The following is a 23395-nucleotide window of genomic DNA, read 5'->3' as shown; positions in this document are numbered from 1 at the left end:
ATCTGAAATTGTTTAAAATTTCACCTCTTTTTTCTCAAATGCATTTTGAAGATTTTGGACACAATGGATTCTTGTTGGAAAAAATTGGGAACATTTGAAGAATATAAAAGTGAAAAGAAAATTTTCCCATATTTCCACCACCTGGAAATGATGACAGTATTTTAGTGTGTTCCTTTTCAGTATTTTTTAATGTGCTCATCATAGACACCAAATAATATTGATGAGAATTTTGGTTTTTATTTTTATTTTGTGTTTTTATTGTAATGAAACATCCTCCAGTTTTCACCATGAAGTCCCCTGCCTTCTTAAACCTAGTGAGAAACATAATTTATAGTCAGTTTTTAAAAAGTACCACTATGTAGTGATTTTGCAGGGTTTGTAAGTCTCTTTGGTCTTTAAATCAGACAGCCTTGCACTGCCATTTCTGCCTTGTTTCCCTCTGTTTTGTGCAAAGAGAATCTGCTTGCTATCCGGAGCTTCCTGATAGCAGCTATTTCCTTTCCATCCCAGGGCTTCATTTATCTTCACCTGCAGACCCAGGACTGGCCACTGCTCTAGCAGGAAAATTATTGATGTTCCAGAGGAAGCAGGGATAAGGGGAGGATTTTTTTTTAATTTATTTATTTTAATTGGAGGCTAATTACTTTACAATATTGTATTGGTTTTGCCATACATCAACATGAATCCGCCACGGGTGTACACGTGTTCCCCATCCTGAACACCCCCCTCCCACCTCCCTCCCTGTACCATCCCTCTGGGTCATCCCAATGCACCAGCCCCGAGCATCCTGTATCCCGCATTCCTGCGTTACCTACATTGAACGCCGTGCCTGTAGAATCCATATGCCACTTGCCCACTTTCCTTCCTCTACCAGATGTGGAATTCCTGTTTGGTTCAAATGATCTTGGATCTGTTGCCTGACTCTGGGGAAGAACAGAAGCTCCCAAAGGGACAGCTGTTGCAGACGAGGGGGTGAGGGGAGGGCAAGTTCTGACCACTTTCATTTCCTTTCCTGGGGCGGAAAACGTAGGTAACGTGAGCATCAACTCACAGTTTTCCTATGCCTTCTTCAGGAGACAAAGGACACGCTTCCGCCTTTCTGACTTTCTGTCTCTGTCTCTTGTAGATCTCTATGTAGAAAGAGAAGTAGATGTACATAAAAGATAAGGACATTAGAATGAGATTAAGGAAAGAGATAGGCAACATATCCTGTTTAGAAGATGCAAACAAACCTTTGGAAAACTCTGCTGAAGAAGAATACACAATAATCTATTATTTCCATTTTTTTTTTTTTTTGAGAAAGGAAAGTCATTGTATAAAGGTATATGGGTCTCAAGCCCTCTATAGAAAAATTCCCCAAGCATCTTCCATTAATGCATATATAATTCGTAGCAGTTGTTTAAATTATTATCCATCCACACTGAAATAAATAATCAACTGTTTGAACTTTCAATGATTTTCCCCTTTGAGAGTGAAGAAATGCATGTCCCCTTTTTAGTTTAAAATCAATAAGACTGCTCACCTCAACGTGAATAAGTGACCACTGAATTTTATTGCAGGTGTGCTTTAAATATTTGGTAAACTTAGTTGTCTGCTGGATTTCTAGGTTGGGCTTCTGGGAATTCAGATGTTGTGGACGCATGATTCAGAAGAGGCTTTAAATAATGCAAAAGATGACAGGAAAATCATGCAAGTGACAAATCAGAAATTTTTGGATATTCTAAATACTCTCATTAGTCAGACAACACATGACCTGAGCAAGTTTGACAGAGTGAAATTTGAAACTCTAATTACCATCCATGTGCATCAGAGAGATATTTTTGATGACTTGGTAAAGTATTTTTTTCTTAATTTAAAGTAATCTAGTGTATTAATTAATAAGTTAGTGCTTCTAATAATTAACAGTTAAGTATTGTACATACTTCCTAGCTTATATGAACCTTCCATCTGTTTGGTCCTTTCTCACAACCAGCTTTGCCTATACAATGTCAACAAATATATACTGGTATATTTGGTAGTTTTAACAGTCATGCGTGTGTATTCAGGTTTGGCATTCTGAAAGTCTGGAATCAACTGATGTGATTTGAACTGTTTCTTTAAGCCAATAACCAGGGATATGATATACTTTAGGTGGGCTTGGTTGTGAGTTATGGCAGTGTTAGTTCACGACTTGGCCCCTGCACTCAGAGGGCAAGAAGAGTCTGAAGAAAGAGGCATGCCACTGCAGACTGGTAGTTAGCAATTTTAGTGAGGAAATTTATTGAATACTTAATGAGGCTTGTCTTGGGCAGCCTCTAGAGAAGTAAATCTCTATATTTGTCTGCCAGAATTGTTAAAATATTTTTACTGAAATATAGTTGATTTATAATGTGATGTTAGTTTCTGCTGTACAGCAAAGTGAATGAGTTATACATATCCATATTTCCCCCCCTTTTTTAGATTCTTACCCCATATAGGTCATTACAGCGTATTGAGTAGAGTTTCCTGTGCTATTCAGTAGCTCTTTATTAGTTACCTATTTTGTGTATAGTAGTGTGTATATGTCAATCCTGATCTCCCAATTTATCCCTCCCCGCTTACCCCCTGGCAGGTTTGTTTTCTACATCTGTAACTCTATTTCATCGTCTGCCAGAATCTTATAAGTTTGCATAGAGGCCTTAACTACCTCCTATACCATCCAGATGGTCTCACCGGCATGTTCCTCTTTCAAGGGTGAAAATAGTTCCCACTATGGGAACAGTGGGCAGAACGCCCATACCAGAGATAGAGAAGCGGATGAGGAACCTGTGATTGCCTGGGTCCGTCGAGCTTATGGGTCCACCTGCAGCCATGTCTTCTAGATTAGCTCCTCCAACTGATGAGCCAGTTGTGAAAAAAGTTGATTGAGTAGAACCAAGCTTCAGGGAACTCCTGGGGCTGTTCAGTTGATAGTGTCCAGCAAGTCTTCATGGGCTTGATCTGGGCAAGGTTCTACAGAGCGGGAGTAGGAGGGATATTTGAATTCCCTTTGGAAACAGGACCCTAACAAGTGGGCTTGAGCAGTAGTTGTCTATTATGGAATAGGAAGCCCAGGTAGTTTTGATATTCCATCATTTTGACTAGCTTTGTTTTTGACTACCATTGCATTATTCTGTTAAAAAAAAATTCTGAACATGCTTCTCTACTTTGCTTCTTGAATTTTTATGCATTCATTTCTTGGCTGAGCTGGGTCTTTGTTGGGGCACATGGGCTCTTCATTGCTGCGAGCGGGCTTTCTCTAGCTGTGGCAAGTGAGGACTACTCTCTGGTTGAGGTGCGCTGGCTTCTCATTGTGGTGACCTCTCTTGTGCAGGACGTGGGCTCTAGGCTCATGGGCTTCAGTTGCTGTGGCTCTCAGGCACGTGGGCTCTTAGTTCCCAGACCAGGGCTTGGACCCGTGTCCCCTGCATTGGCAGGCAGATTCTGAACCACTGGACCACCAGGGAAGTCCCTGACTTAATCTGTCTTTAAGGTATCTTTTTCCTTCATCAGAGACCCACAGTTCCTGCAACTTGGGGCCCATTTTTTTAGAGACTATGATTCCCAGACTACCTGTTTCCAACTTGTATCAAAAGTTCTGATCAGATAAGTTGTATTTACTGAAGATTGAAGGGCATGGAGTCCATTTATTTCCCTGTAATCTAGATCCTTCCTTCTCAAAGTATGTATGACAGTTGATTGCACTGGCCTCACCTAGGAGCTTGTTTGAAAAGCAGAATCTTCAGCCTCCCTACCTCCCTATCTCCTCTGCAGATCTACTGAATCATCCTCTGTATTTCAGTACCACTTCCAGGTTATTCATAAGCATATTAAAGCTCAAGAAACACTGCTCTAGAATTTCTCTGGTTCATGCTAATCATCAAAAAGCCACATACTTAGACCATATTGCTTTGGCCTTCTACAGATTTGCTTAATTTCCATTACCATTATACTTTGGTTTTCCTTTAAGTCCACTTCAAGAAGCAGTCATAATGGAATCCATTACTAAACCTGCTATGAATGTAATTGAGAATATTTGTACATTTCTCACTGTCTCTTAAAGTTGAGGTCTCATAGAAGAACCTTCTTTTTAAAATCAAAATGCTGAGCATAGCTTTACTTTCCTTACAGAATGGGTTTTTTTTTTTTTCAAAGAAACTACTATACACAGTTAAAACTATGAAGCTGTTTTTCTTTTTATCTCAATTGCTAGTGAACTCATACTCAGTTTGCATTCCAAGTAAAATAGTATCTTGTAGCCCACATAAATGCATTTTATTTTTCCATGTATAAGGCTTAGAAGATAATGTATTTTGATATACAGTAACAACTCAGTAAATATCAGCTATTCTTCTTTATGCTTTCCTCCTTGACCCCCTCTTTATTTTTAAAAGTGTACTTATTTTTATTTATTTTTGGCTGTGCTGGTCCTTTGTTGCTATGTGCAGGCTTTCTCTAGTGGTGAATGCTGCTTTCTAGCTACGGTACATGGGCTTCTCATTGTGGTGGCTTCTCTTGCTGCGGAGGATGGACTCTAGGGCAGGCAGGTTCAGAGTTGGGGTGCACGGGCTTAGTTGCCTCATGTCATGTAGGATCTTAGTTCCTGGACCAGGGATCGAACTTGTGTTCCCTGCGTTCGCAGGCAGTTTCTTAACTACTTGACAACCAGGCAAGCCCCGGTCCGCCCTCTCTTTACCATCTAATAGGAGTGTTGCAAGTAGCTAGCTGACTACATCTCCGTGGCTGAGAGTCCTGTGCTCGAGAACAGAGTCCCTGTGGGTGGCACCTGACTGTTACCTGAAAGTAGTCCTCTTAAGGTGGTGAAACAAACTATTCTTTAAAAGGGAAGATAGAATTCTTAACTGGAGTGGGAAGCAAGATCATAGACAATGAAACAGCAGCAAAAAGTAAATAGCACGAAGACTTAATGAGATGGAGAACTGAGCATTGTGCAGTTGCCAGAGTCTATTTTTCAGTGTCAGCTGAATGGCCTGGAATTGGGCCTCTGGGTGGAGAAGCAGTGAAAGGGACCACTTGCCACTTCTTTTATTGATTCCCCCGAGTGGGCAGGACTGGGGTTTCTCCAGGTTTGCTGATGGAAAGTATTGTGGTGGGATGTTGCTCCTAAATGTGCTCATTAGCATTCTGTCTCTTGCATCCATGGTGGTGGGAGCCTCTTTGCCTCCCATGGGTATAAGCCTCTTGGCCCATGGGTGTAAGCTGATGACTGGCAGACTGATTGGTTTGGCCACAGTGCTGGTGCAAGAAGGCGTGTGTACATACAGGGCCATGCCTCTCCCATTGCCGTGAGGACAGTGCCCAGCCCCTTTCCTCTGCCCTGTGAAGCCTCAGTTCTCGCTGTTTCTCCAGAGTCCTGGATGCATCAGCAGTACTGAACTTCTTTCAGTTTCTTGGACACACCAGCCAGATCTTCTGGGTCTTTGCCTGGAATGTTTTGCCCTCTCATGCCTTCATCGCCCCTTCTGTTTTATCTCCCTAGCTAATTCCTATTATTTTTGCAGGGTTTAGCTTAGGTGTTTCTTTCTCTGAGTATCTCCCTCAGACCTAGACTAGGCCAGGTCTTCTTGCTACATGATTTCATGACCTTCAGTTTCTCTTCCTACTTTATTGCATTTACTTGTTTATCTGATTTGTCTTTTGCCGTTTTGTCAGCTTCAGAAGGCGGGAACCGTGTCTGTTTTTGTTTACCCAGCACAGCACTCCAAGGAAAGACTCATTAAATATTCATTCCAAGGAAAGACTCAGTAAATATATATTATATGACAAGAATCAGCTACTGAATGAGTGAATAAAAATTACCTATATGCTATGTTTTATGCTATTGCAATTCAGTATGTAATCTCTTTGTATTTCATGTTTTCAAGGTAAAAATGCATATCAGATCTGTTACTGATTTTGAATGGCTAAAACAGAGTAGATTTTACTTTAAGGAAGATTTGGATCAAACAGTGGTGTCTATTACAGATGTTGACTTTATTTACCAGAATGAATTTCTGGGGTGCACTGATCGTCTTGTTATCACCCCATTAACAGATCGGTAGGAAACTTCATTTTTGTTATTCCATTCTTATAATTAAATTATGTACTTAGAATTGTCTTAAATTTGCGTTTGAAATGTTAACAAAAGCATAATGCTGTCGTGTCAGCTCTGAGCTAGCTCATCGAAGTCTAACAATGAAATAACTGTTGTTATTTAAAAGTACATGTAGGTTAAATTTTTATGAAATAGAAAAAAGTAAAACAATAAAAGAATGCTTGGATGCTGACTATGAGAAGTTCAGTAATGAAGCTGAAAAAAAAAAAAGGAAAGAAAAAAAGAAGTTGAGTAATGAGATTACAGGATGGACAAATGTCTCTAGAGCCTTAAAGAGGGTCATTAGAATTGCAAAGAAGGAAGGTACACCTTGGAAACGGTGTCTCCTGGTTTTTCATATGTGGAAGTTGATTCCTAAAGTGATGTTTCTTGGCCAGGTCTGAATGAATCATCAGTTAATGGCACATCCCCTCACCATTCTTTCTAGTATATGACACTAGACAAGCCCTGGGTCTTTGCCATTCTTACATGTCCTGCAAATACCTGGTTCTATGGGCCATGTGTAGGAGACAGTAAATGTTTGTAGAATCGACTTAAACTGGGTCGTAGAACAACTAATTCTGCTGTTATTTTAAATAGAGCTGACTCCAGGTAAAATTATGATACAGAAAAATTATGTCTTCAGCCTCTTCTAGACTCACCTGACCTCCCTTTGTATGGCCGGTTCCATCACAGTCTAAAATTTTCAGGGTGTTTTCCCTTTGATTGATGTTTATGTATAAAGCTTCATGTCTCATGAAGCTTTACTAAGTTTGCTTAGATCTGAAACAAATGTAACTGAAGCTGCATTATGGATACAAGGGGGTTCATTATATTGTTCTTTACATGTGTCTAAGTGAGTGAAACACTTCATAGAGACATGGGTTACCGGCAGTGGTGTGCTGGTGGCGCTGGCTTGTACCAGCCTGCAAGAGCCAACATCATGCTCCTCTTCCCAGTTTTGTGCTATCACATTGCCCGCATTACCACTGGCCATGGTGGACGTATTTATGCCACAGAAATCAGCAGATGTAAAAAATTATATTTGGAATTTCCTGGTGGTCCAGTGGTAGGACTCAACGCTTCCACTGCAGAGGACACAGGTTCTATCCTTGCTTGGGGAACTAAGATCCTGCATGCCATGTGGCGAGGCAGAAAAAGAAATCAGCTTTATTTTTTTTTCCTAAAGGGCTCATTGTTAAACATCTTCCAGCACACCACTGCTTACTTGGTTCTCTGACTTCAGATTTCTCCCAACCACAATACAAGGAAGGCCTGCAGGTTTTACGTCAGCGTTGCCTGCCTTTGCAAACACTGTATTACTTCTAATGAATAGCAGCTACTCCAGCCTTGTTTGGTTGCCCATCTCTTACGAGAAAGCATTAGTAGCTCAGTCATGTCTGACTCTTTGTCATCCAATGGACGGTAGCCTGCTAGGCTCCTCTGCCCAAGGGATTTTCCAGGCAAGAATACTGGAATGGGTTGCTGTTCCCCTCTCCAGGGGATCATCCTGACCCAGGGATCGAACCCGCATCTCTTATGACTCTGGCATTGACAGGCCGGTTCTTTACCACTAGCACCACCTGGGAAGCCCCTCTCTTATGGAGTCAGCTCAAACTCTAAAACAAACGGTCTCATTCCAATCACGTTGGACTTTTGCTTGTGCCTCACTGTAACGCATGCTACCTCATATCCACAACGCTTTGTCTGATTCACATCTGCAGGTGCTACATCACTTTGGCGCAGGCTTTGGGAATGAACATGGGAGGGGCTCCAGCAGGACCTGCGGGCACTGGCAAAACCGAAACTACGAAAGACATGGGAAGATGTTTGGGGAAATACGTGGTCGTGTTTAATTGCTCAGATCAAATGGACTTCAGAGGGCTAGGAAGGATTTTTAAAGGCAAGTGTCAAACACTGTAATGTTATTTTTGGTGGATTTATTTTTATTGCATTTAAATGGTATTTTCTGATAGAAGTCCAAAGTGATAGTGTCCCACATAACCAAAATTAATGTAGATTGATGCATATGATATTGCCATTTTTCTGGGCCAAAAATGGCTGGGTATCATCAATTAAATATCCTTCAATACTACTTCTGGCATTACAGTCCATGAGTTGAATGTGTATTAGATTATGAAAACAGAATCAATTTAATACTGCCTGAAACAATGGTGGAGGAGATAAGAACAGGATAGCAAACCAATGACACATGTGACTTCCTTTATTGCATTAGATCCCACTGAAATAAAGATTTTTATTATTTATTTATTTTTGGCTGCACCGTGAAGCTTATGGGATTTTAGTTCCCTGACCAGTGATCAAATCCAGGCCCTTGGCAGTAAGAGCACAGAATCCTAGCCACTGGACCACCAGGGAATTACTGAAATATTTTTTTAAAAGGATGGTAACACTGGAAAAAGAAGGGAGAGGGGTCCTGGCAGATGGGAAATATTGGGAAAATCTGGAAAGACAGATGGCAGATGGTTTCAGATGGACAAAGAAGAAAGGTGAGGGAGCAGTTCAGTCTTAGAACTCAGGCCTTGCTGGTCTTCTCTGGTGGTCTCATGCAGACCCAAACTTTCATTGTTATTCAGTCACTAAGTCGTGTCTGTTTGCAACCCTTGGACTGTAACACCGCAGGCTCCCCTGTCCTTCACTATCTCCCGGAGTTTGCTCAAACTCATGTCCATTGAGTCCGTGATGCTATCTAACCATCTCATCCTCTGTTGTCCCCTTCTCCTCCTGCCCTCAATCTTTCCCAGCATCAGGGTCTTTTCCAAAGAGTCTGCTCTCCACATCAGGTGGCCAAAATATTGGAGCTTCAGCTTCAGCATCAGTCCTTCCAAAGAATATTCAGGGTTGGTTTCCTTTAGAATTGACTGGTTTGCTCTCCTTACAAGTCCGAGGGACTCTCAAGAGTCTTCTCCAGCATGACAATTTGAAAGCATCAGTTCTCTGGCACTTAGCCTTCTTTATGGTCCAAATCACATCCATACATGACTACTTGAAAAACCATAGCTTTGACTATATAAACTTTTGTCAGCAAAGTGATGGCTTTTTAATATGTTGTCTAGGTTTGTCATGGTTTTCCTTCCAAGACGCAAGTGTCTTTTAATTTCATGGCTGCAGTCACCATCTGCAGTGATTTTGGAGTCCAAGAAAATAAAGTCTGTCACTGTTTCCATTATTTCCCCATCTATTTGCCATGAAGTGATGGGACAGGATGCCATGATGTTAGTTTTTTGAATGTCGAGTTTTAAGTCAGCTTTTTCACTCTCTTTCACCCTCATCAAGAGGCTCTTTAGTTCCTCTTCACTTTCTACCATTAGAGTGGTATCATCTGCATATCTAAGGTCACTGATATTTCTCCCAGCAATAAACATTAAATGATATCTAAATGATCAAATTTACATCTTATCTTGGACTTCCCCTTGAAACTCTGAATTCACATATTACAACTGATACCTGCTTTTTGACATTGCCCCTTAAATATCTAACAGGTCCAGAGTCACTGAATCCCAAACCAAACTTCCGATCCCCCCTCCCCATCTCGACTTCTTCTTCAGCCTTCCTTGACACACTAAAGACCCACTCTGTTCTTCCAGATACTTCAACAGAAATCTTTGACTTATCCTTTTCACCTCTCTTTCTCTCATGCTCACGTCCAACTGTCAGCAAACACTATTACCTCCACTTTCAGAACGCATCCAGCACCAGCCACCTTTTATTATCCCGCTGCTGTCATCCTGGTTCAAGCCAATCATTATCTCTTGCCTATGCTGCTCCAATAAGCCTCCTAATTGGTCTCCCTGAGTTTACCCCTGTGCTCTCCATTCTAATCTCAAATCTAGAGCCTTCTAATTGTACGTCAGGTCACGACACTCTTCTACTGAAAGCCGGGCCCTGGCTTCGCTCCCAGTAAGAGCCGAAATCCTTACACTGGTCCTCGTTTTGTACAGTCACACCTGCCCCTCCCCTGTGGCATTGCTCTGCCCTTCTCATCTCATCTCCTGACTCTGTCCCCTCACTGTCTCTCCTGCAGCCATGCTGACCTTTGTGATGTTTCTCAAACATCTCGAAGCACACTCTCTCCACCTTATGCCTGCCGGTCTTTAGATTCTTTCCCCAGATATCCATCCATAGAGCGCACTCAATAAAGGACACCCACTGCAAGCATTGTAGTACTGAAAATTTGGAAGCGTTCTCTGAGACGAGGTATAAGGTGAGGATTTCCTGCTGTTCCTCCCACTCACCACTGTGTTCTGCATCCTATGTGAGTGCAGTAAGGAACAACAACAGGGACAGCAAAAGCACAAAGACTGGAAAGAAAGGAACACAAGTGATATTGTAAACAATGAAATCAACAAAGCTACAGAAAGTAGAATTTAGCAAGTTTACTTGAATATGAAAGAAACACAAATTTTAGTTATCCATAACAAAAGTTAGAAAATGAAAATCTCAGAAAGATATCACTTAGGTGGTGCTAGTGGTAAAAAAACCCCAGTGCAATGTAGGAGACATGAGAGACGAGGGTTTGATCCCTGGGTCAGGAAGATCCCCTGGAGGAGGGCATGGTAACCCATTCCAGTATTCTTGCCTGGAGAATCCCATGGACAGAGGAGTCTGGTGCACTACAGTCTGTAGGGTCATAAAGAGTCAGACATGACTAAAGCGACTTGATAAACAGACAAGTGGAACATAGCAGAGAATGCAGAAATAGGCCAGGAACACTGACATGTGGAAAAGGTGGTATTGAAAATCAGTGATGAAGAGATAGAATTTGCAGTGTCATTCTGGTACACCGGATGATTAATATTTAACAAGGGAAATTGGATGCCTGCATATATAAAAATTGAATCCCTACAACATGCATAAAAATAATTTAGGGGGATTAAGTGCTTAACTATGATGAGCAAAACCTGTATGACCTTTAGAAGGTAACAAAGGCGCATATCTGTTCTCAGAGTAGAAAGGGACTTTTTATACAAAAACCACAAACTATAAAGAAAGGATGAATACATTTAAGCAGGGTAGGAGGATATCCCTGTAACAGATACCATGGGATTGCTCATCCAGCTCTTATCTTTAGTTACTTGCCTGTTCGAAATGTATACATTGAACAACTCAGACTTGAACTGTGAAGTTCCACTACTACACAGATTTTTAAAACTAAATACATACTCGAGTACTATACGACCTCAGGCTGGTTGAACCCCTATGTGGAACTGTGGATGTGAGAGGGCTGACTGCAAAGTTACAAATGGATTTTTGACTTTGTGGCGTGTCCAAGCCCCTAATCCCTGTGTTGTTCAAGGGTCAATTGTGTGTGTGTGAATGTGTGTGTGTGTATAATTTTACAGTCTTTTGTGATATGTCTCTTTTTGAGAAGTTAAAAAGACTTCTCAAAGACTGGGAGAAGATGTTTTAGCATGTATGGCTGACAAAAGATTAATATCCAGCATTAAGAAAGATTTTCTTTAGACCTCCCTGTTGGTCTAGTGGTTAAGACTCCACACTTACTCTGCAGCAGGCCAGGGGCTCTACCCCTGGTCGGGAAACTAAGATGTCCACGTGTGTGTGGCATGGCCAAAAAAAAAAAAGAAAAAAAGGAAGAGTTTCTTCAAATCATTAAGAAATACAAAACAATACTGTTCTCACTGTTGTTAATTGGTTGCTAAGGGTGTGTAGAAACTGTAAATCTTAGTACTTCTGTGTGTATAAGTTGGTAGAATTGCTTCAGAGAACAGTAAATAAATCAATCTACTTGGTGATACACTGTATATATTTTCAGTGCGTAGATACAGTATTTTATAGATATAGTATATAGAAAAATAAACAGATACACACAAATTTTGAACAAGCCAAGTATAGAGTATTGGTGAATGCACGCTAGCGGCCGTTTACAGGCATGCATAAGGACCGTTGACATCAAATTCAGAGTAGAAATTACCTCTGGAGAAGGAGGGAGTGTGGATCCAAGAAAGACCTACATGGACTTGAATTGTGGTTCCAGTATTTTATTTTTTAGGATGAAATCTGAAGCAAAATTGTTAAGATTTGGTAGGTGGGTACCTGGATATTCACTATATTGTTCATTGTAGTTGCCTGTCCTTAAAAAAAAAAAAATAATTTAAACCCAAAGAATCACTTAATGAAAGAGAATGTTCTGTGGACCACTCCTGGCTTAGTGGTTGAAGATGGCTGAGGGAAGCAGACTCGAGCACCGGGTAAATCCTAGAATGCCAAAAGTATGGCAGAAAGCAGAGGAAAAGAAAAGAAAGTGGCTGTCTCAAGTATTTCTACCCCATGTCAATGCTCTGAAGGTGGAGTCCTGACAAATATCATTGCCAGGTGGGGGTTGTGCCAGAGAGGCAAGCCCTGCACCAGGTCAGTCCCCAAGCCCCAGACCCAGCGGATAAGCTCTCCTGCCTCTCTCATGCCTTCCCCCCAATCACCAGAGGCAGCCATACACGATGCAAACAGGAATTTGCATTTGGAATGAGAAGATGCACCCATATGCAGAAATAACCGTGTCTCATCAAATATTTGAAGAAATTAAGGAGACATTCATTCCCTCCAAACAGTAAAGAGACCCCCTGACCACCTACCTAAACAGAAGAAAATGCAAAAGTAACTAAAATTCATAGCTTCAGAGAGATTCAGGAATTTATCACATATAACCAATTAAAGAAAAAAATAGGCTGCTATGAAAAGAATAACAATTGGAATAATCAGAAATTGAAAAAAACAAAACCTGAGTTGTTGTTTTTTTTTTTTTAAGTTGGAATATCTAGCCAAGAGAGCATATTGCAGAAAGAAATGGAAAGTTTGACAGAAAAAATTCAGAGTCATAGGAATAGATATGTAAGTTCCAATATCCATAAAATGGAAATTCCCTAAGGAGAGAGAAGAAAAAGTGGGGGTAGGTGGGTGGAAGCAATAAAATAAAAGAAGAGTGTTCTGGGGGACTCTCTAGCCCCTCTCAGCGTCTACGCTGAGAGCTTGTACTTTCCTTCTCTTTAATAAATCCTATTCGCTTGCTTAAAACAAAGAGAGAGAGAAGAGTGTTTCGTGCAGTTAAAGATAATAAAGGGTTTTCATCCTTTGAGATTAGACAGGAGCAGTGTTCCTGATATCCAGGTCTTCCTTTGTGCCAGGTTTCATAAGGAAGAAATAAACATCTTTTGACCATTCTTTGTCTCACTCAGCTTCCAGGCATTTCTCTCAGTGCAACAAGAAAGGGACAGAGTGATCTGACCCAGATAGGGCATCCCTTATTTTGTTAATTTCCCCAAACATTATAGCTCCCTCACCTCCATCCCCACTGGGGGTGGCACGTCCAGACTGAATCAGTGTTTATCACCCTTCTGCATCCCTGGTGGAATGATGAGTCTGTACTTTCATTTCAGCAGGATACTGTTTTCATCGTTTTGGTGATGATGTACAAATAATTAAACTTCTCTATATCACTGAAATTAAATATGTCTTTATAAACAGCTAGATGTGAAGTTTATATAAATTGTATTTCACTATATAATTGTTCGAGGGTGCTCTGGAGAAATGATTTCTATCAAGAAGGTATATTACAAAGTAAAACTTATCAAACTAACTGTTTTTCACACCAGGTCTTGCACAGTCAGGTTCCTGGGGGTGTTTTGATGAGTTTAACAGAATTGAATTGCCTGTGTTATCAGTGGCAGCCCAACAAATTTACATCGTCTTGACAGCAAGAAAAGAGAGGAAAAAACAGTTTATTTTTTCTGATGGTGATTGTGTTGATTTAAATCCAGAATTTGGAATCTTCTTAACAATGGTGAGAACATAGGTGTTACATATTTTAAAAATTTTTATTGAAGTATGGTTGATATACAATGGATTAGTTTCTGGTGTACAGCAAAGTGACTCCATTATATATGTGTGTGTGTGTATATACATATATATATATAAAATATTCTTTTCTATTATAGGTTATTATAAGGTTTTGAATACAGTTCCCTGTGATATAAACACTAGGATCCTGTTGTTTATCTGTTTTATGTATAGTACTTTGTATCTGCTAATCCCAAATTCCTAATTTGTTCCTCCTCCACCCACTTTCCCCTTCGGTCATCCTAAATTTGTTTTCTTTGTCGTTTGTATCCTAGACTCTACCTTTGAGTGATATCCTATGATATTTGTCTTTGTCTGACTTACTTAACTTAGTATGATGGTGTCTAGGTCCATCATGTTGCCGCAAATGGTGTTATTTCATTCTTTTCACCCCCTTAATCGGGTGTATTCCTAAGTATTTCATACTTTTTGATGTGGTTTTAAAAGACATTGAAAAACATAGATTTTAAATACAATTTATTGGTTTAATTGTTATAGACTTAAAAAAAATTAGGCATAAATGACCACCCAGGAATCATCCCTGTTTAAATGATTTTTTTTCGAGTAGGAAAAATAGACTAGACAGAAGGTAAAACAGTGGTTTGTTAATGATAAAATTAGTCACTGTTTATTGAGCACTAATTTTGTGTAAAGGTAATGGGCCTTCTGTATGTTGTATCAGACAGGGAAGCTGCAATAACAACGCCCCAATTCTAGTGGCTTTCCACCTCAAACCCAGTCCAGTGGCTAAGACTCTCTGTGCTGCCGCTGCGCGGGGTGGCCAGCTTTGATCCCTGGTTGGGGAAAGTAAGATCCCGCATGCCGTGAAGCACAGCCAGGGAAGAAAATACCCACCATGCAAAACACTACAGGACTGTATCTCCCTGACCCTGAAAGTTAGGTGTGACCGCATAAATTGCTCTCCCTAACACCTCCTGGCGTGCTGCAGTCCATGGGGTCACAAAGGGTCAGATGCGACTGATGGACTGAACTGACTGAACTGAACACCTCAAAGATTTATTACTTTCATACCACACGCCCGCTGTGGGTGTGTGGTGTCGTGGTGGAGAGGGCAGAAGATGCTTTACACGTCCTGTCTCCGGTACTGTCTCAGCTGTGACTGGTAGCTACAGCAAAGGAAAAAGAGAACAAGAAGAATTATGCTCTGGTTCTTAGGGTTTCCTGTCCAGAAGTGACACTAGTCACAAACTTTGGCTAAAGCAAACAACCAGTGAAGCAATTAGAATAATTGCTGAATAGAATAATTCTGAAGTGATCAGTTATAAGTCGTGAAACCGAATGAAAGAGTTTACTCAGTGTGATAGTGTGGCTTGAAGAATTTAAAAGAAGCTTGCCCTTGGATTAAGAATAATTTTGGAAATATCAATTAGATATTGCATTAGGCTGTGAATACCTGAGATATGAAGAATAGTAACTTAAGGATGTATTCTTTTAAGATTCTTCGAGGTTTCTACACCATCATGGTTTCCATTTTCAAGGTCGCCTTATAGCCCAAGGTGCTACAGAAGCATCTCTGTTGCAGGCAATTGACTGAATCAACTCCCTTCAGTCAGACATCAAGTGTATTTCATACACTGTCCCTTTCATACACTGTGTCCCTTTGTGACTCACAGGGTAGAATTTAATCTCACCAGCTGCAGGGCAGGCTGGGAAATGTAGTTTTAAATCTGGGTGGTGATGCACCCAGCTTGCAGCTGAAGTTCTGTGACTAAGGATGAAAAATAGGAGTATTGAAAGGCAGCCAGCCATCTTTATGTCCGCAGCACCTGGCAAGTTATCTGGCCTATTGACCATGCCCAATAAATGCTCAGGGACTGAAGGTTTCCTTATGCACTTTCCTCTTTGCCTTACTTGTCTTCAAATACCCTCACCTTATCGCTTGGGATTTTGGGGTCTGGTCTATCCCCAGTCTTTTGCTACTTATTAGGTTCCTTCTTGGGAGAAGGCGATGGCACCCCACTCCAGTACTCTTGCCTGGAAAATCCCATGGATGGAGGAGGAGCCTTTTGGGCTGCAGTCCATGGGGTTGCGAGGAGTTGGACACTACTGAGCGACTTCCCTTTCACTTTTCACTTTCATGCATTGGAGAAGGAAATGGCAACCCACTCCAGTGTTCTTGCCTGGAGAATCCCAGGGACGGAGGAGCCTGGTGGGCTGCCGTCTATGGGGTCACACAGAGTCGGACACGACTGAAGTGACTTAGCAGCAGCAGCAACAGCTTCCTTCTCACCTCTACTTTTGTCTTTTTTAATGTTTTTCTCATCATTCCTGTCTTTGTTTCCCTTCATCACTGTGTGTGTTTTTTTTAATAGTAAAAAGAAACTGTTTGTCAGCTATTTGTGGCTATTTGTCAGCCACAGAACTCTATAATTCTGACTGTAAAGAATAATTTGTGTTGTTGTACAGCAGAAACCAACACAATATTGTAAAGCAGTTATCTTCCAATTTAAAAACAAAGCACGCACACACACAAAGCAAATAGGAAACATTGATGAAAAAGACAAACCTAGCAACTGTAGTTGTATACTCCATGCAAATGTCCTTCAAAAGGTAAGGCAAGATAAAAATATTTTCTGGCAAAAAAAAAAAAAGAATAATTGAAGAGAGGAAATAAAAATTGCCTCAGTAAATTGATTAGTATGAAATCCTAAATTTTCTTTGTCTTTAAGTAACATATTTTAGATCATAATTATCCTACTATTTATTCAGTTTTATTTCATTTTCTTTAACAAATAGATACGCAGAGGCTTATTTTTTGCTCCATAAAGTGGTGTGTGTGTGTGTGTGTGTGTGTACGTGCGTACATATGCACATGTGTATTACTTTATTAGTATAATGAAAATGGAAATGTGTGAGAGAGAGTAAGGTGACATTAATAAATATGTATGGTCCAACACATATTTTTGTGAAAAGAGGGATATTTTTTGAATCAAATGTTTTTCAATACCTTCTTAGAATCTGAATTAGGGATTTGAAATGTATTGATAATTTGTATTCAAGAAATGGAAATTATGTCAACAATTAAAAATTAAATAATTTTAACTTTTAGAACCCTGGGTATGCTGGGCGCCAGGAACTACCAGAGAACTTGAAAATTCAGTTCAGAACCGTTGCTATGATGGTTCCTGATAGACAGGTATGAATCAGGATTTAAAACCATAATACAATTTATGTTCTTTACCTGTTCTTCACTAAAACTGAAAAGCCTCACTGTTAATTTGCAGATCATTATGCGAGTTAAACTTGCAAGCTGTGGTTTTCTTGAAAACGTTATCTTGGCTCAAAAGTTTTATGTACTTTACAAACTCTGTGAAGAGCAACTTACTAAGCAGGTAACTTTGTACATCTATTTTCCCGCTCCCTATAGGACTTGTTTTTTAACTTGCAATTTTGATAAGTACTGATTAAGGAGTTGAAAAAATTCCTTGACTCTTTCCTAAGATATGTTTATAATTAACTTGACCTTTTGATTATGTATTTTAAAAACTTTCTTAAGTTGAAATAATTATAGATTCCCAGGAAGTTGCGAAGACATGTACGAGACATCCTGTGTACTCTTCATCCTGTTGACATAATTGTAGTACAATAACAAAACCAGAAGATTGACAATGAACAATAATAAACAGAGATTCCTAAGACTTCACCAGTTTTTCATGCACTCGTGTATGTGTGTGTGTGTGTGTGTGTGTGTGTGAAGTGAAGTGAAGTCGCTCAGTTGTGTCTGACTTTTTGCGACCCCATGGACAGTAGCCTACCAGGCTCTGCCATCCATGGGATTTTCCAGGCAAGAATACTGGAGTGGGATGCCATTTCCTTCTCCAGGGGATCTTCCCAACCCAGGGATCGAACCTGGGTCTCCTGCATTACAGACAGACGCTTTTACCATCTGAGTGTGTGTAGTGAAAGTGAAGTCTCAGTCGTGTCCAACTCTTTGCAACCCCGTGGACTGTAGCCTACTAGGCTCCTTCTCTCCATGGGATTCTCCAGGCAAGAATACTGAAGTGGGTTGCCATTTCCTTCTGCAGGGGGTCTTCCCAACTCAGGGATTGAGCCCGAGTCTCCTGCATTGCAGGCAGATGCTTTAACCTCTGAGCCACCACGGAAGCCCTTGAGTGTGTGTACATCTATCCAATTATGTCATAGAAAACAGAATTGTTTATCCCCACCAAGTACCCTCCCGCTACCCTTTATAGCCACGCTTACCTCTCTCCCAAATTCTATAGCCCTCATAGGCCTAATCTTTTCTACATCTCTGTAATTGTGTTTTTCAAGCATGTTACATAAAGCCAATCACATAGTATGTGACCTGTTGGTCATGCATCTTAAATGTTTGCCCCTCAGACTGTCAGAGTGTATTGTTCTCAGAAAATCATGTGTGAGCACTGTCACACAGCTTGATGTTTCCAGTGAAGTCAACTTTTTCAGTCAAAGGCAGGAGAAGTGAGCTAACAGAACTTTGCCACTCAGCCACTCCAAAACTATAGTATATAAGTACTGTATGTACACAGTGAGTCTGCACTTTGAATTTTTCAACTGTATGATCCTTTTAATTTCCTTTCTCATCCTAGGTTCATTACGACTTTGGGTTGAGAAATATTCTATCTGTATTGAGGACACTCGGATCTCAAAAAAGAGCCAGGCCAGAAGATAGTGAATTAAGCACGGTCATGAGAGGACTGAGAGATATGAACCTTTCTAAACTGGTATCTTTCTTCTCTGGGTTAATTTCTCTCTCAAGATTTTGACCTAGCTGGCAAGTGGGGGTGGGCTCATACAGAGCTGTTAACATGGGTGTGTGTTGGGTTATGTATGTTACCACTGACTGAGCTTCTGGAAGAAGGCACCCTCCTCCCGCCCCCAAGAAAAAAAACCCATGGCTTTGTATGAACAACAGGGGCCAGAAATGCATCCTTGCAAATGCCATAAAATAGGCTTCATCAGTGAGCTTCAGCCCCCAAATGTCAGTCAATTATTCATAATGTAACACAGATTCTAAACCTGAAAATCTGGATTCATAGGGGACCACCAGAGCTTTTTGGTTTGTCTGTATGTGACTAGCTTTAACTATGTCTCTGCCAAAACATCAACACCATTTCTATTTTCTAAATGTGCATTAAATGTTTGCTGTGGCTGCTGCTGCTAAGTCACTTCAGAGTACTGGAGTGGGTTGTCATTTCCTTCTCCAATGCGTGAAAGCGAAGTCACTCAGTTGTGTCCGACTCTTACCGACCCCATGGACTGCAGCCCACCAGGCTCCTCCGTCCATGGGATTTTCCAGGCAAGAGTACTGGAGTAGGGTGCCATCACCTTCTCCGGTTTGCTGTGGGGATTACAATAATTATTTCACTGCTTTCACACTTGTCACAGGTACAGCCAGGTTGTCATGAACTAGCTGATGGGTAGATTCATGTGGCTTTTATTCAGGGACTTCTTTGTGCTACGTATGGTGTCCGTGCCCCAGGAGTATATGGTTGAGGAAGAAGTGGACCTCAGGAGCTCGCATTCTAGTTACAAAACTAACAACTAACATATGCATACTTCACTTTATTACAGAATCTTTTCATGGGTACTGTCTTGTTTGAGTCTCACAGCCACCCTGGGGGACATGGATCTCCATATGAGGGAGCCACATTTGTAGGACTCACCCACTATCATAGTCAGTTGAGAAACTGGAACCAAAATCCACAAGACTTTCTGATGTTAAATTACAGATATTTTCTGAATTAAAGTAGCATGTTAATACTCTGTTCTCTTGGGATTGGAGCTATTACCTACACGTTTTTAAGGTTAATGCGTATGCCTGTCGTATGATAAAGGAATGAGATCAGACCCTGGAGCAGTAGATTGAGAAGACATTAAATGCCGACAGAGGTTTTTAAACATTTGGTCATGGGGTATGGCCGATTAACAATGTTGTGACAGTTTCAGGTTGAACAGCAAAGGGACTCAGTCACACATGTGTATAAATCCAGTTTCCACCAAACTTCCCTCCCGTCCAGGCTGCCACGTGTTATTGAATAGAGTTCCCTGTGCTATAAAGTAGATCTTTGCTGGCTATCCATTTTAGCAGTGTCTATGTGTCCATCCCAGACTCTAAGTATCCCTTGCCCCCATCCTCTCCTCCGCCCACCCTGGCAACCGTTCAGTTCTTTCTCTAAGTCTATGAGTCTCTTTCTGGTTTGTAAGTTCATTCCTATCATTTCCTTTTAGATTCCACATATAAGGCATGTCATACGATGTTTCCCCTTCTACGTCTGACTTACTTCACTCAGTACGACCATCTCTAGGTCCATCCATGCTGCCGAAAATGGCATTATTTCATTCTTTTTAATGTAAATGCCAGGGAGATTTGGGTGCAATGCTGTAGGTAATGTGGACTCAGTGGTGGTGGTTGGGAGAAAGTGCTAGAGCATACAGGTGTGGCCAGGACAATAATATGATTATTTGGGCATGAAATGATAAGTGCTGTGAGCTTCATTTTTGACCTAAATGAGTAAATTTATTCTTTACCGCCTTAGATTGATGAAGATGAACCCCTGTTCCTCAGCTTAATCAATGACCTGTTTCCAGGATTACAACTAGATAGTAATAGTTACGTGGAACTGCAAGCTGCAGTCACCAACCAGGTTCAGCTGGAAGGTTTGATTAACCATCCACCCTGGAATCTCAAACTCGTGCAGGTAAAATAATTTTCATCTATTATCAGTTTGATGATCAACGAGTGTTGTTAAAGGTTGTCATTTGGAGAGAAGAACTTGTGATATTAATCTTGCTTGATGTTAAGATTGAGACTAAATAAAGCACATCATTGCAAGAAGAGTCCTTAGCAGGGGGTGTTTGTCCTAGGGACTTTAGCGTGGTTTTACCCTGCTTCACACTAACCAAGCACTTACTGATGTTACTTACACCCCAGAGGTTAGGTGGTAACCAAAATCTCGAGAATAGCTGGGAGGAGATAGTAGGTTATGAAAATGGAGGGAGGGACTGCCCTTGTGGTCCACTAGTTGGGACTCTCTGTTTCCACTGCAGTGGCCTTGGGTTCCATTCTTGGTTGGGGAACTGGAATCTCACGAGCCATGCAGCATACTACTGCTGCTAAGTCGCTTCAGTCGTGTCTGACTCTATGTGACCCCATAGACGGCAGCCCACCAGGCTCCCCTGTCCCTGGGATTCTCCAGGCAAGAACACTGGAGTGGGGTGCCGTTTCCTTCTCCAATGCATGAAAGTGAAAAGTGAAAGTGAAGTCGCTCAGTCATGTCCGACCCTTAGCGACCCCATGGACTGCAGCCCACCAGGCTCCTCCGTCCATGGGATTTTCCAGGCAAGAGTACTGGAGTGGGGTGCCATTGCCTTCTCCGCCATGCAGCATGACCCCCCCACAAAAAAAAAAAACCACACAGGGAAATGGAATGCTGTCGCTGAGGGCCTTCGTGGAGCATGGAGCCCGGGGAATCTGGGGGTGCTCCTTGCTTCTGCTTTGTGTGTGGGCATGTTCACACCTAAACTAAATCCTTTGCCTGTGTCTCTTGGTGTGTTTCTGTCAATTGCATTTTATCCGTGTGACAACCTATCAATGATTTTATCGAGCAGATCCCTGAAGCTGTTTCAATGATTTTATCAAGCAGATCCCTGAAGCTGTTGCAGAGTTGCTGAATTAAATCCCTATGAGCTTGACGCCTTGGGAGTACTTTCCAGTGCCTTGGAAAATGAAAGCACTGAAATTGTGGAAAGTGTCAAAAACCGCATTTGAAAAGTAATGATTCTTACTCTTGTAAGCAGTGCAAGTGTATGAGACAGACTCAAATCTTACAAAGAAAATATATGAGGAGAAATCAAAGTATTTTTCATCATCTACGTAATGGAAATCATACCATTAAAAAAATTCTGGGAAAACCTCACTTTACATGTGATGTGCGTACAGGTGAATTGAGAACTTCAGATGTACAAGCTGGATTTAGAAAAGGTAGAGGAACCAGAGGTCAAATTGCCAACATCTGCTAGATGATAGAAAAAACAAGGGAATTAAAAAAAAAATCTACTTCTGTTTCATTGACCACGCTAACACTTTTGACTGTATGAATCACAACAAACTGTGGAAAATTCCTAAAGAGATGGGAACACCAGACCACCTTATCTTCCTCCCGAAAAACCTGTATGCAAGACAAGAAGCAAGAGTTAGGATATGGAACAATGGCCTGGTTCAAAATTGGGAAAGGAGTACATCAAGGCTATATATTGTCACCCTGCTTACTTAACTTCTATGCAGAGTACATCATGAAAAATGCCAGGCTGGATAAAGCACAAGCTGGAATCAAGATTGCCAGGAGAAATATCAACAACCTCAGGTATGCAGATGACACCTGTCTAATGGTAGAAAGTGAAGAGGAATTAAAGAGCCTTTTAATGAGGGTGCAAGTGGAGAGTGAAAAAGCTGGCTTAAAACTCAACATTCAGAAAACTAAGATCATCACATCCGGTCCTATCACTTCATGGCAAATATATGGGGAAACAGTGGAAACAGTGACAGATTTTATTTTCTTGGGCTCCAAAAGTACTGTGGACAGTGACTTGCAGCCATGAAATTAAAAGACACTCGCTCCTTGGAAGAAAAGCAATGACAAACCTAGACAGCATATTAAAAAGCAGAGACATCACTTTGCTGAAAAAGGTCTGTGTAGTCAAAGCTATGGTTTTGCCAGTAGTCGTACAGGATGTGAGAGTTGGACCATAAAGAAGATTGAGCACTGAAGAATTGATGCATTTGAACTATGGTACTAGAGAAGTCTCTTGAGAATTTCTTGGACAGCAAGGAGATCAAACCAGTCAATTCTAAAGGAAATCAACCCTGAATATTCATTGAAAGGACTGATGCTGAAGCTCCAATACTTTGGCCGCCTGATGCAAGAGCTGACTCATTTTAAAAGACCCTGATGCTGGGAAAGATTGAAGGCAGGAGGAGAAGGAGGTGACAGAGGATGAGATGGTTGGATGGCATCACCAACTCAATGGACATGGGTTTGGGTGGACTCCGGGAGTTGGTGATGGACAGGGAGGCCTGGCGTGCTGTGGTTCACGGGGTCACAAAGAGTCAGACACAACTGAGTGACTGACCTGAACTGAATTGATCCCTCACTGTCTCTGACCCAGATCACAAATCATGACTCTTCATTTACCTTGGCTGAAAATGTAATGAAACTGTTACTTCTTCATTTGCCATATCCAGTTTTAATAATACCTGGCACATGACACTACACTTCTAAGAGTCAATGGGCAGGAGGGCGACAGTGCATGGGAGTTTTTTCTCCCCTACCCCCAAACAACCCTTCCTTTGTTAAGGACATATGGGTGCTGTGGGGAGTTCCCTGGTGGTCTAGTGGTTAAGACTACGCATTCCCAATGCAGGGAATTGAT

The 23395-nt window shown here is 41.2% G+C and overlaps 1 protein-coding gene across 1 annotated transcript in view; it reads left to right on the top strand.

The window, feature by feature from the left end:
* The window catches only part of DNAH8 (dynein axonemal heavy chain 8), a 312973-nt gene that overhangs the window by 118890 nt on the left and 170688 nt on the right, over nt 1-23395 (top strand). Inside the window, exons 41-48 of the mRNA XM_018039316.1 lie at nt 1607-1831; nt 5883-6055; nt 7816-7994; nt 13720-13907; nt 17034-17120; nt 17209-17316; nt 18553-18687; nt 20503-20664. Of these exons, the coding sequence (XP_017894805.1) occupies nt 1607-1831; nt 5883-6055; nt 7816-7994; nt 13720-13907; nt 17034-17120; nt 17209-17316; nt 18553-18687; nt 20503-20664 (1257 nt within the window). The remainder of the gene's footprint in view (nt 1-1606; nt 1832-5882; nt 6056-7815; nt 7995-13719; nt 13908-17033; nt 17121-17208; nt 17317-18552; nt 18688-20502; nt 20665-23395) is intronic.

Source organism: Capra hircus, chromosome 23 (genome assembly GCF_001704415.2).
Source record: "Capra hircus breed San Clemente chromosome 23, ASM170441v1, whole genome shotgun sequence".
Taxonomy (NCBI): domain Eukaryota; kingdom Metazoa; phylum Chordata; class Mammalia; order Artiodactyla; family Bovidae; genus Capra; species Capra hircus.
Note: the sequence above shows the minus strand (reverse complement) of the source record. Positions and strands in the feature narration are given on the sequence as shown.